Source organism: Bombyx mandarina, chromosome 24 (assembly GCF_030267445.1).
Source record: "Bombyx mandarina strain Sakado chromosome 24, ASM3026744v2".
Taxonomy (NCBI): domain Eukaryota; kingdom Metazoa; phylum Arthropoda; class Insecta; order Lepidoptera; family Bombycidae; genus Bombyx; species Bombyx mandarina.
The window spans coordinates 2,945,165-2,958,825 of record NC_143230.1 but is presented as its reverse complement, the minus strand read 5'-3'; the positions used below and the strand labels follow the sequence as shown (position 1 = coordinate 2,958,825).

General features: G+C 37.2%; 1 protein-coding gene across 2 annotated transcripts in view; it reads left to right on the top strand.

The window, feature by feature from the left end:
* The window catches only part of LOC114248501 (nephrin), a 424,177-nt gene that overhangs the window by 369,689 nt on the left and 40,827 nt on the right, over positions 1-13,661 (top strand). For both annotated transcript variants that reach the window (XM_028181757.2, XM_089737838.1), the window contains 3 exons: positions 8,665-8,778; positions 12,074-12,159; positions 12,236-12,349. In XM_028181757.2, the coding sequence (XP_028037558.2) occupies positions 8,665-8,778; positions 12,074-12,159; positions 12,236-12,349 (314 nt within the window). The remainder of the gene's footprint in view (positions 1-8,664; positions 8,779-12,073; positions 12,160-12,235; positions 12,350-13,661) is intronic.

Sequence of the window (13,661 nt, the reverse complement as noted above, 5' to 3'; positions counted from 1 at the left end):
AAAATCGTTCTGGCGTTGACGGCGGATATGTCCTTTGTCAAGCAACACCGGCGCTGTCAAACTGTGTCATTTTACGTCGATGGATAGTTTGCTATTTTTTTTCTATTAGCAAGCGTTTGTTAGCTCGGTATTGTATGTACGTTGGTTTGTATGTGACGTTATATTTTAACTTGAAAATTTGCGTACACATCAAGGACTTACCCTCAGTGGGTCGCGATTCCGATCCGGTAGTAGATTCTGTGAAGCAAAGAATCAGATTTAATCAGCAGTAGGCCGCCGACAGTGACTACTTACTATCAGACGGACCGTCTGCTCAAATGCCTTAACCGGAAATTAAAGAAAGACATAAAATTAAGACACTCCGTTTTTTTTAAAATGTTTTTGTTTAAATATATATAAACTAGCGACCCGCCCTCGCTTCGCTTCGGAAACATTAAAACACACATGAAACCAAAAAAAAAATTAAAAAAAAAAAGTAGCCTATGTTCATCAGGGACAATGTCGGCTTCTAATGGAAAAAGAATTTTTCAAATCGGTCCAGTAGTTTCGGAGCCTATTCGAAACAAACAAACAAACAAATCTTTCCTCTTTATAATATTATTATTATTATTATTATTATTATTAGTATTAGTATAGAAAAAAAACGGCAACCAGTTTCTTCGTAGTTTGTTCACTCCGTACCAATTAATAGGACAGGTGTACCCGCCGGTATAACTCGTTTGATGTATCAATGATCTCGGACTCTTAAAAGATCTCCACTGATGCTGCAACGCTAATGATCATAAAATTAATATTAATCATTAATATATTTTTTACTGAACTCCCTGATTGATTACGTAAATTTGATGTTTAATGATATGAAAATTGTTTTAAAATACTTGTATAGTATAAAATATAAATAGGTACATACAGACATAGACCACTGAGTTTCTCGGCGGATGCTCTCAGCGTTTCGCGATTCCAATCCAGTGGTAGATTCAGAAAAGCACTGCTCTTGGCTGCCTGGGCTAGTGCAGATTTTTTTACAATAGTTAGATGTGATTACTCGTGGTAGGACCTCTTGTGAGTCCGCACGTATAGGTACCACCACCCTGCCTATTTCTGCCGTGAAGCCGTAATGTGTTTTGGTTTAAAGGTTGGAGCAGCTGTTGTCACTATACTGAGACCTTAGAACTTATATCTCAAGGTGGGTGGCGCATATGCGTTATCTATGTCCTGGGGGTAATGGGGTCCAGTAACCACTTAACATCAGATGGGCTGTGCGCCCGTCCACCTATCTAAGCAATAAAAAAAGAAAAAAATATTAGTTGACGATCTCATAGTCTTCGGGTGCTAGGTGATTACAGGGGCCCATGGACCTCAAAAACCTATATGCCCAATACCTATCTTGAGACACTAGCAAAGTCTCTCACACTTGCTTGTCCTACCAAAATAACTCCTCCAAACTACTAGAAAAAGGGGGTAGACATAAAGTTATTCCTGTAGAAAAACACATTGCACAGTCCTTAATGAAAAGAAAAAAAGACTCAAAGAAAAAGAAAAAAATCCTTCCTCAAAACTTCTAATTGAACAATATTTCACTTCTCGGATCAGCCTGTAAGCCCAACTGATGATAAGTCCATGAGCTTCAACGCTAAGCTTATAAAGCTACCATATAAAGCAAGCTTTCATAACCGGACAATTGCGGAGCGCGGCCGCTTTGATCTCCGAATACACCGCGTGACTGTGTGATAACATTGGGATTAGGTAAGTTCATAGCGAAACGTGCACAACATCTGGGTTTATCTCCACAGACGGCTACACGTGCACTGCTGGCCGTACCTAGCCCGATATTTCGAAAATGCACGTGTTTATTATTGACTCATTTATTTACCGCATTAAAATAGGGTAGTTCGAAACCAGTCTGGCCATGCAGACCATAGGCAATACACATAAATTAGTTGTAGATAGCAACTCAAGCACTCAACAAAAATGTTTACGGGCGTCGTCCACTAGATGGCTTCGTTTCGATTAGTTTCTCATTGCTCCTGTAGATGGCAGTAACATATTTACTTATCCTATATTTTATTTTTAATGAAGGATTTTGTAAATTTTCCGTAACCACAAATTGATAAAATTTAATCAATTTTTCTATAACAAATAAAGGCTTGTATGATTTATAATTTTTTTTATTTTCTGTGCTTAGTCAAATAACATATAAGTTTAGGGGTATCTGCTACAAGATATCGATAGTTTCCATACAATTTTTTTTTTGTCTTAAAGTTTCTGGGCCCTGATCCGAACTTATTTATTTATTCAGTTGCACCAACAAAATGATCACCAATACAATTGACGAATTGACAATAAGTACATGGCAGATGTCACCTCTATTATAGTTGCAATCGACAGTGCAATAGTTGACGACATTTTGAAATTAAAGAAGTAAAAATACAATGATTAATTTTAAGAAATATGAAATCCAGAATAATTCATACATTGTCACTAAGTAACAAAATTTGAATTGCCGAAAATATTTCATGAAAACTTCCATTCTTGTTTAGCAGCCGAAGACTCGTAGCTAATGCCTTGACCGCGACGAAGCCAGCGTAAATACAACAAAACCATGGAGCAATAGCTTCCAGAGAAGTGCGCGATAAAAGCATTATCTACTTGAACTTTATGTCGGAACTTTCGAAAGCGCACACTAGCTTTACGACGTCCAATTTATATGGTTGTATAAAGTTGAGCGATTTTTAAGAACTTCCGTTTGCGAATGGCTTGATTTTACAACTTGTTTTAGTGTAAACAACAGATATGTGTGTTATGTATATTTAGAATTGGCGCTGTATAAATGCTCACGTATTTGGAAATTAATATGATTATAATTATAAATATTTAGAACTGGCGCTGTATTTTTGTAAATGCTCACGTATTTTGCAATGAACATGATTCTAATTGTAAAATTATTAATCTAAACTTACTGGTGACATTACTGTGTCAAAAATTGACATTTCTGAATAAGTCAAATTATGCAAAATTTTCATCAGTTAAATTCTGTCAGACATCAGCCAGTAACATAAACTTCAAATGATAATACGAACAAAGACGACAATAAATGAATAAGCACTAATTAAAGCTGTATCAAAGGGAAAAAAATTGAAATAAACGTATATAAGTATACTAGCTTTGTATCGGTACCTTTTTTTTCTTCCTATGCTGATAGCCTTGAGAGGCTCTATGAGCTTCGCCCTAACGTGTGTAGGTGAGCTCGCGAGGCTCAAACCGGAGTATTACTAACACTGGCCCTAGCAAGAGCAGTGCTTCGCAGAATCTGCCAACGGATCGGAAACGCGACCCATTGAATAAATATTTGAACAATACACAATAATTTATGAAAATACTCTACCTAAAATCTGAATAAAAATAGGATTAATTATGTTATCATGAATGTGTATCCAGCGTTAGTAGGTACCACCGCCCTGCCTATTTCTCCGCTGAAGCAGTAATTCGTTTCAGCTCGAAGTGTGAAGTAGCCTGTAAAAACCGAGACATAAAACTCGTGTTTGTTTTTCTTAATTGCTTAGATGGATAGACGAGCTCACAGCCCACCTGGTGTTTAGTGGTTACTGGAGCCCATGGACATCTACAATATAAATGTCGCCACCCACCATGAGATATGAGTTATAGGGTCTCAGAATAGTTACAACGGCTGCCCCACCCTTCAAACCGAAACGCATTACTGCTCAAAGTGACAGCATTAACGTTGTTAATGTCCACGGACTCCGTTAATCGCTTAACACCAGGTGGGCCCTAAATTCGTCCATCGACCTTAGCAATAAATAAAAATTAGTTCTGAAAAGAGCATGTCTACATTATTTTTTAGTCTATGGTCGGAGTTGTTTTTTTTTAAAATTGCATTTAATATATTTATCGTACATATCTCGGATAATCCACTTAATCTGTCACATGTGAGTGCCACATCGCTTCCTGTGTCGGCTGTCAATTAGACGATTTGAGCTTCGATTCGTGAGGGAGAGCTTTCGTTCTTATAAGCTGCGTTTTTAATGTTGCATTCACATAAGATTTATGATATAAAATTTTTGTTCAACGATTTGGTTCTCGTTATATCTTGATAAAAACTGACTTGATGGTGCATTAGTTAGCGCCTCTGACTGTAGCGCTAAGAGTCGTGGATTCGATTCTCACATCGGACAAACATTCATGTGAAGGACGAGTGTTTGCTTTTGGCGTTGGTATGTATTATCTATCATCATCATCAATCTCCTGCCCTTTTCCCAGTCACCTGGAGTCTGCGCAATACGTTTTCTACTTTCATACTCCTCTATAATATACAATTTCTTCGCTCACTCCCCTCTTACCCATATCGTCTTTCACGCAATCCATCCATTTCTTCTTAGGTCTACCTCTTCCTTTATATCCTTCCACATTCATAGTTAACACTCTCTTACTAACCACATTTTTATTTCGTCTCATCACATGTCCATACCATCCCAAACGCGCACTTCTCAGCTTCTCTGTCACAGGTGCCACTTTCAGACTTCCTGTAATAGTCCTTCCTCTAACATGTATTATTTATATATGTCTATATTTAAACGTATATTAGTATGTTTATCAGTCTCTGGTACTCATAACACAGGGAAAACCACTGAGTTTCTTCTGAGTCCGTTCACTGAATTCTCGCAGGTTGAGCCCATAAGTTCACCTACCCATCCGGGCGTAGTTGGAATAACCCCTTAGGCTGCCGGCGAATAGGTACCAGCGAATAGGTTTTATTACTGGTGGTAGGAATTCTTGAGAGTCCGCACGGATAGGTACCACCACCCCGCCTATTTCTGCCGTGAAGCAGTAATGCGTTTCGGTTTGAAGGGTGGGGCAGCCGCTGTAACTATACTGAGACCTTAGAACTTATATCTCAAGGTGGGTGGCGCATTTACGTTGTAGATGTCTATGGCCTCCAGTTACCACTTAACACCAGATGAGCTGTGAGCTCGTGCACACATATAAGCAATAAAAAAAAACAGAGAATAAATACTAAATTGAGGCTGGATGACCATGCGTGATTTGCTTCGATTTATTATTATTATATGCTTTGCTGGTAATAAGACACGCGTAAGCCCGCACGAGTAGTTACCATTCTGCCTATTTCTCATGTCTTTCGATTTGGAGGGTTATATAATCGCAATTCCAAAATAAATAAATTTCGATCTTATGTCTAAAGATGGATGGCGGTATTCACGTTGTGTTGCGATGGCTTTCGGTAGCCACTTGAGACTAAATGAACATGAACTCATTAACGTATACAGTGCGATAAAAAAATGGGAGAGTGATTAATATATGTCTTTTGAGTACTAAGTGGATGTACTTGAATGGGTGAGAATTTATTATGGAGTACTTACCAGTGCGTTACCTGATAGTCAGCGCATAGACGTCAGTGTTATCAGCTAGCACATAATAACACTTAAATTTAAAATTCAAATCAAATAACATTTAATCATCAGACTAATTATATTAACATTAATAACGAGTATATCTTCGTTTGATTAAATAATTAACACGGAATAAATGTACATATATTTTGTTCTATGAATATGCTTAGTAATAATTTAAATAGGAAAATAACTCTATATCTGTCGGTGGTCTATTCACACCCTATGAACTAATTTTGACGAAATTCTGTTTGGTGGCTGTTTGAAATGAAAAAAAAAAGAAGATTTATTCTAAAATTTTCATGCTGAGGAAAGCGCCGAGTTTTTGAAGTGAAACTTCTTTAGGCGCATGAGGGTAAAATTTTTACAGAACGTCACGCAGGTATGAAACGGAAGTGACGTCAAACTACTATTGAAATTAAGTACTTGTCAAATGTCAGTAGTAGTTGTTATATTTTTCCAACTGGAAAGGCAAATGTATCATACCATACAGCCTAATATTTTATAATTTTTTTGTGAAAATGTTAATAGGAATTGAAATTAAATGAAAAGAATTTGGAACATTAATCAAATAGCGTGAAATTAAATTAGTCAATTCAATTGGCAAAATATTAGTCATTTACAATTTAGAAATCTAAACATAATGTGACTGTCAACACTGAGGTTTGAGATTGACATTTGACAGACTTTTGGCGGGAACATATCTTCCTTTTTCCCTTCCTCTAAGTCTCGGAAATCTAAAGTTTTAAATTTGTATAAATATGTATAAGCAAGACTTATAAATTAGTTCGCCAAAAAAGTTACACTTCTGACATGTGTACTCTGACGCACGTACTTTGTTGTTTGATTGCTCTAGTACAAGCGCACAGCCCACCAAACGGTGAGTGGTCGCCATTGCTTATGGATCTCAGAAATTCCCAAAAGTTAGGCAGCTCATGATATTCTGGATATTTATTTCTACGTCAAAGCAGTCGTGAGTTCTAGTTTGAAAGATGGAGTGGCATATTCCTTTGGTATATTCTTTCGAGATTAGGATCGACGAGTATTTTGCATGGATTCAGAGTTAGGGAGTCGGGTTCATCGTATTCCTGACAGAGAGGAATTTGAAGAATACCAGGTCTTTTAGTCAGTTATAAACAGATTTCACTGGTAAACCTCACGTTTCCATTTCCACGTATGTATTTTTTGGTTAGCTGATTCCTGAGATCATAGTGTTTTGTTTCTTTGTTTGTGTGATCTTCAGCTATATTTGTTTGCCACAGTACAGTAAGCTCTACTAGTCCTGTTATAAGTTTGATTTTCGTAGAAAAAACGAAAGTCTTTAGATCGATTAAAACTCAAACTTTCATGTAATCAATTCTCGACCGCGCGCATTGTACCTATGCCTATTCTAAGTGAAATCATTAACGCGTCTTGTCGGCGTGTTTGTACACCAAGTGACCTTCGTTGATTGGTCGATATTCTAACCGGTTGTAGAGGATGTGTTAAGCGAGATAATAATGTTTATTAAAGCCGACCGTTCAATGAGTTAATTCGAAATCGAGACAAGAAAATTGGATGGTGTTACGTAGTACTGAGTCATGCAAAATTATATTTTATTAGAGTAAATTTCATTACTATATTAAAGTCTAGATTCTATCATACTTACTGGTGTCATACTTATTTTATTCACTCTATCATACTTACTTTTACTGTTGGTAGGACAGGTAGGAAAAATATGATTTTTTTTTAAATAAGGATCGATTTTTTTCCGTCCCATCCTCAAAGGTGTCGTTAGTACTATTGTCTGTCTCCGTTTTCGGAAGCGGTCTCCTAACACCACAGATCATAGAAACACAGTCTTCTGTGTTTCTGTGGTTACTGTGTTTCTATGATTTGGGCCTAACACCCAATACACCGTTATACAGCGCGGTGAAGCGTCACTACCGCATGCGTCGCCACGCCAGCAATTAGTTATACGTGCGGCTTTAGATGTTTCAGATCAAAAATTTATTCCCGGGCGCCACTTTTTGGTCACCCCACTTTATTCGATTAAAAGTTAATTGCTTTACACTTCTTTACATTAATTCAATTTTTAATTAAGTCCTTGCGAACCCACCCTAATATAAAACAATGGAAACGAAATTAATGATTCGAAAACATCCTTTGAAGTTATTTTCGGTTTATTAATTAATTTGAGCTTAAATTAAAGAACTTTTGTCATTTGTCCTGTTCAAATGGATAGGATATTTTGTGCCATTATTTGACATCAGTCGATGTTTAAGTAAAAGTACCCTGCCACCCGTTCATACTCGTGTGCTTAATAAAAGCTAAATTCGGAGCTGTAGTTGTTCCTTCCTTGCTTTGATTTGAAGTAATAAACAGCGATATAACTTAAAAACATATAATGATTCTTAAAACAATTCGATGTCTTGCCGTACTTCGATTTGATCTACTACTTTAGTGAATACCATTCCAGTCATACCATTTATTACTGGTTGTAGGACCTCGTGTGAGCCCGCACGGTTAGGTAACACCACCCCGTCTATTTCTGCCGTGAAACAGTAGTGCGTTTCGATTTGAGGGGTAGGGCCGCCGTTGTAACTATACTCAGACCTTAGAACTCATATCTCAAAGTGGGTGGCGGCATTTACGTTGTAGATGTCTATGGGCTCCATTAACCACTTAACACCAGGTGGGCTGTCAGCTCGTCCTCCCATCTAAGTAATAAAAAAAAGAAGAATATACCTTGAGTCATCAGATTGAAATCTCTATTATTTTCGTAACGTTAAAAAATTTACAGATTCTCGATCGATATCTTTGTTTAATATATTTGTAGTTTTGTGTTTGGGATGAACTAGTTTATGTGGTTCTGGTACTATATAAAACACGAAGAAATTCTAAGTAAAAGCCGTATGTATTGGTACCACGACTGATCTGCCTTTCAAGGCGGAGCTGATGATTACTCTGCCGTAGAATATATCCAGCATCTATGAACTATCCGTGCTGGGTCACAATAACCTACATCTAATCACCCGTATTAGTTATACAGAATCAATTGTCTAATCATAAAAATAATGTAAAGATTTCATGTTTCTTGCATAACACCGTCCAATTAGTTTTGATCTATCTTCTGTCAAAGTCGATTAAAATATTTAATGGTTTTAACTTTCTGTATTGACTGCGAAGAGAACGATCTTTGAGAACTATTTATAGGCTCGAAGTTATACGTGTTAAATTTATTTATTATTGTCGACAGATTCGATACAAGAGAAGGAGTGACTTCGCATTGGTCGGATCCTACCACCTTAGGAGTGAGAGCAACCTTCAGAAGCGACTCTCGTCCAGCAGTCCTTATTCTTAGTAAATTAAGGTAAGAGAGAGAGAGAGAGAGAGTATTCTTTACTATACACCAAAAAACAAATAAACAGTGCGATACATTAAATACAAAAAAGTACAATTGGCGGTCTTATCGCTAAGAGCGATCTCTTCCAGACAACCATCAGGTGGACAAGAATCCTTTGGAAACGAACTACGCGCGGTGTACCAATCCAGTGAAATACATATACATATATGTACACATACATATACACATACATACATACATATATCCGTAAATATACATACAATTAATACACAATGTATTATAATATAATAATAATTATTAAAAAAAAATACGTACATCACATTCTTTAACTTACCATAGTCGGATAAATTGGTACCACGATAAGCCCACCCTAAAAATCGGACGCGTGACCTTTTGAAGCACAAACCGGGTGGTAGTGGTGGTAGGCAGCGGCTTGGCTCTGCCCCTGGCATTGCTGAAGCCCATGGGCGACGGTAACCACTTACCATCAGGTGGGCCGTATGCCCGTCTGCCTACAAAGGCAATAAAGAAAATTTTTAAAAAAATAGCTCGTGTTTGCTTACAATAAATAATAGTTAAAAATTAAAAAAACACGCTTTATATAAAATTCAACTAAAAAATAGAAAAGTGCATGGTGTTATTAGTTATAAATATTTTTCTGAAAGATATGAGTAGAAGAATTATTATTTCATTAATATCTTAAAAAGCACCCCACGCTTTTTTTACAATAAAATATATTTTACACTATTTTCAATTTAAATTTATTTTCTATTATTTAGTTGAATTTTATATAAAGCGTGTTTTTTAGTTTTTTAAACTATTATTTATCTTTCTTTTTTTTGGTAAAATTTTCTATAAAACCGTGTTTTTAAAACTATTAATTACTTTAACATCAATTCCTGCCTTATCGACTATAGATAAAAATTATATAAATTTGCAAAAATCTTATTTTGCAAATTGAATAATGGAATAATCTTATCAAATTAGTGTATTGTCATCGGTCTTCGATAAATCTACAAAGTTTGAATGAAATCTGGCCGTTTAAATTGGGTCAAAATCGCGTCTATAGAAGTCAGTTACAAACATACAAGTCGAATTACATATGAAGTCGTCGTGGCCTAACGGATAAGACGTCCGGTGCATTCGTGTTGAAGCGATGCACCGGTGTTCGAATCCCGCAGGCGGGTACCAATTTTTCTAACGAAATACGTACTCAACAAATGTTCACGATTGACTTCCACGGTGAAGGAATAACATCGTGTAATAAAAATGAAACCCGCAAAATTATAATTTGCGTAATTACTGGTGGTAGGACCTCTTGTGAGTCCGCACGGGTAGGTACCACCGCCCCGCCTATTTCTGACGTGAAGCAGTAATGCGTTTCGGTTTGAAGGGTGGGGCAGCCGTTGTGACTATACTGAGACCTTAGAACTATATCTCAAGGTGTGTGGCGCATTTACGTTGTAGATGTCTATGGGCTCCAGTAACCACTTAACATCAGGTGGGCTGTGAGATCGTCCACACAGCTAAGCAATAAAAAAAATAAAAAAATACAAACATACATACATGTGAAGCTAATATAAAGCGTGTAAAAAGCACAATAATTCAAACTTCATAATAAATTTAGCCAATTCGATTACATGACGCTAATACTTCATCGTGGAAGTTCTTTTTAATGTGAGTTGAGATCGCATGTACTAAGTTTTTCGCCTTCAAAAGCCATTTATCTAGGTCGAGTTTAGTAAAACTAATATAATTCTAAATCAATTTGTTGTTAACGATAAATCAGAAGCGATTCGTTGAAAATATCGTCTTACCAATCTTTTGTTGTTGTCGAAATAGAAGACAACCGATTGAATAATATAAAGGGAGCATGACAAATGGGGGTCAAATTACGATTGATGCTTTTGAAACAGGTCGGTAAATGTGATTAATGTGTCTTAACAACGTTTTTATTAACCCGTCGTATGTTCGGATGAACTTTGTAATTGGTTTTAGGGTTCTCGATGAGGTGAAAAGAGGTCCCGACAAATTTTAGCGTTTCTCAGAATCGGACCCACACAAATCGATAGTCGATCTAGTCGGTAGGTAAATTCACGGCAATTAAACTGGGAGAACTTGCTAATACTGGCCCTAGCCTTGAGAGGCTATATCAGCTTTACCCTAGCCTGTAGGTGCGCTGTCGGGCTTCAAACCGGAGATGTTGCTAATACTGGCCCTAGCAAAAGCGGGGCCACGCTGAATCTACTACCGAATCGGAATCGCGACCCACTGAGAAGCACAGTGGATTGTGTCTATGAGCTAGAATTTACGTTGAACCCTTCGACGAGAACGGTGATCGCTGACAAACACAACGAAAGAAGAATATGCGTTTGTGTTTCGGTTCGAAGGGTGGGGTAGCCGTTGTAACTACAGTCAAAATCTGTTATAACGACATCGAAGGGACTGCTCATATTCAGTCGTAAAAACCGATAGTCGTAACAACCGGTGATGTTTAATGTGTATCGTGCAAGTACAAACAATCGATAGGGAATTATTGGTAAAATATATTTACATAATACGCGATTTTTCTTCATTATTAATTTGTTTTCTTTTTCTTCGCGACATTTTGAAAGTTTCACGAATAACTCTACAAAGTTTTGGTGCGTCTTGTGTATAGATAAGTAACAAACTAACTGAAGAGATATGAAGAAGCGGGCTTTGACTCTACTGCATGCATATGTTTTGTTTCTAAGAATTAGAAAAGACCCTACACTAAACTAAATCCTATTGTTTTCTTTCCTGATTTTAATAGCTATTGAAGACAAATGTGGATACCTATTCAAATTGTTTACAATACAGCTTAGCCGGTCGTTCTAACAGATCGAATTCTCCGAAATATTAGTTAAATGTGGTCGTTTTATGAGGTATGTCGTTATTACCAATGTCGTAGAAAGCAATATTTTTAATAAGGCGGTCATATGGCATTCAGCCGGGACCTTTGTTTTAGGTTATTATAACCGGCATGTTGTATTAAATGATGTCGCAGTAAACGGTTTTGACTGTATACTGAGATCTTAGAACTTATATCTCGAGGTGGGTGGCGCATTTACGTTGTAGATGTCTATGGGCTCCAGTAACCACTTAACACCAGGTGGGCTGTGAGTTCGTCCATCTATCTAAGCAATAAAAAAAAAAAAAAAACTATCTACAAATCAAAATCAACGTTTGGAAACTTGTCTGTAACCGTTTCACTAGTCATATACAATGATAAAGAACTCTAACACGTTGCTTTAAGGTCTATTTTTTGTTTTTTTAACAGACCAGAAGACAGCGGTCAATATAGATGCAGAGTGGACTTCATTAAATCACCAACGAAAAATACAAGACTAAACCTAACTGTTCTAAGTAAGTTCCATAAGTTAATATACCCTTCGTCTGACAAAAAAAAAGTTTCTATATTTTAAATCCAATCTCTCAACAGTTCCACCAGAGCGGCTTATAGTTCTGAACCATGAAGGGAACGAGGTAAACGGAGGAGTCGTCGGACCTTATGACGAGGGAACAGAGGTCAATCTCACTTGTATAGCCGTTGGAGGTAAGTTGTTTTAAAATAACCCCCCTATCTTCAAACCGGTGGATGGACACCACAGGCATCACCTTTATTATACCCCCCCATTGATCCTCGATCGTGGGCATTGACAATGTTATTATTACAGTCGAGTCGTAATGAACTACGGACACCTTCAGTCTCTATGCGTTACCCAATTTTGTTTTACGTACCATCCGAAACGGAAGGTCTCCACGATGCCCCTCAAACAAGGGCGTGCGGTGTGCTTAGTGCGAGTTTTCTAACGTTCTCGATAGCGTAAAAGTTAACTCAAATTTATAAGCAGTGGGAACAGCGCCTTTAGCGGCAAACGTAGGCAGACTCCACACAAATTTGAGTTAACTTTACGCTATCGAGAAAGTTAAAAAACTCGCACAAAGCACGCTGATGTGAGAGCTCGTCCACAGATCGAAAGCTAGTCAAAACAAAAGCACACAGGAGCTTACAGCGGGTTCCAGTCTCACGCTCGTCGAATTACGAAGTCAATAAAAAGCAGTTTCGAATAATTAGATTTTAAATACGATCCCAAAAACCACCCCAAAGTTTCTCGCTGCGTACACAAAACTCACTCTTTAAAAAAAAAAAAATAAGTGAATTACATAATTAAAACACAATAAAGCAATACAATGAAGGAAAAGAGTTCCCAACAAAGACCATATATAGAAAATTAATTACGCATTGTGTGTGGCTGCTGTCGGCGCTCTCATTTAATCAGGTCCCGGGGTCGATTCCTTGTTTAACCCCTATCATGCGTCATAGAGTTTCTACCCTCTCGCGTCTGTATTTGGGCGAAAATGTCGAATTCTCGCGAATGCTGTGATTTATTTAAGGCATGAGCTGTGGCGGGTTGACAATAAAAAAAATTTCCTACCTATGTTGATAGCCTAGAAAGGCCATATCATGCCACTTCAGTTCTAATGGTGCGATATTATATATGACGGCGCCAGGGATGGCTGAGTGGCATTTCCGTCATTATTCGTATTCGGTAGAACTCCGTTTATCGCAATAAAAGGCAATAAAAACTTTTTATTAATTCCGAAACTCACCCGACTCTATCCACATGCTGCCTTTTTATACTCTAGCGTTACAGCGTCTACCCTATATTTTTTTTATATTTATCAAAACAACATTTTATCATTTAAATAACAATCAAAACAATGACATAAGCTGCTTTCAGATTACGCTATACTATAGTGCCATAATAGTATAGCAGCCTATACTTAGCCAATAATATATAGTACAGTACAGTGTGAACGTCTCCATAACAATGTATGGTATGCGATATTGTTGTGCTATGAGC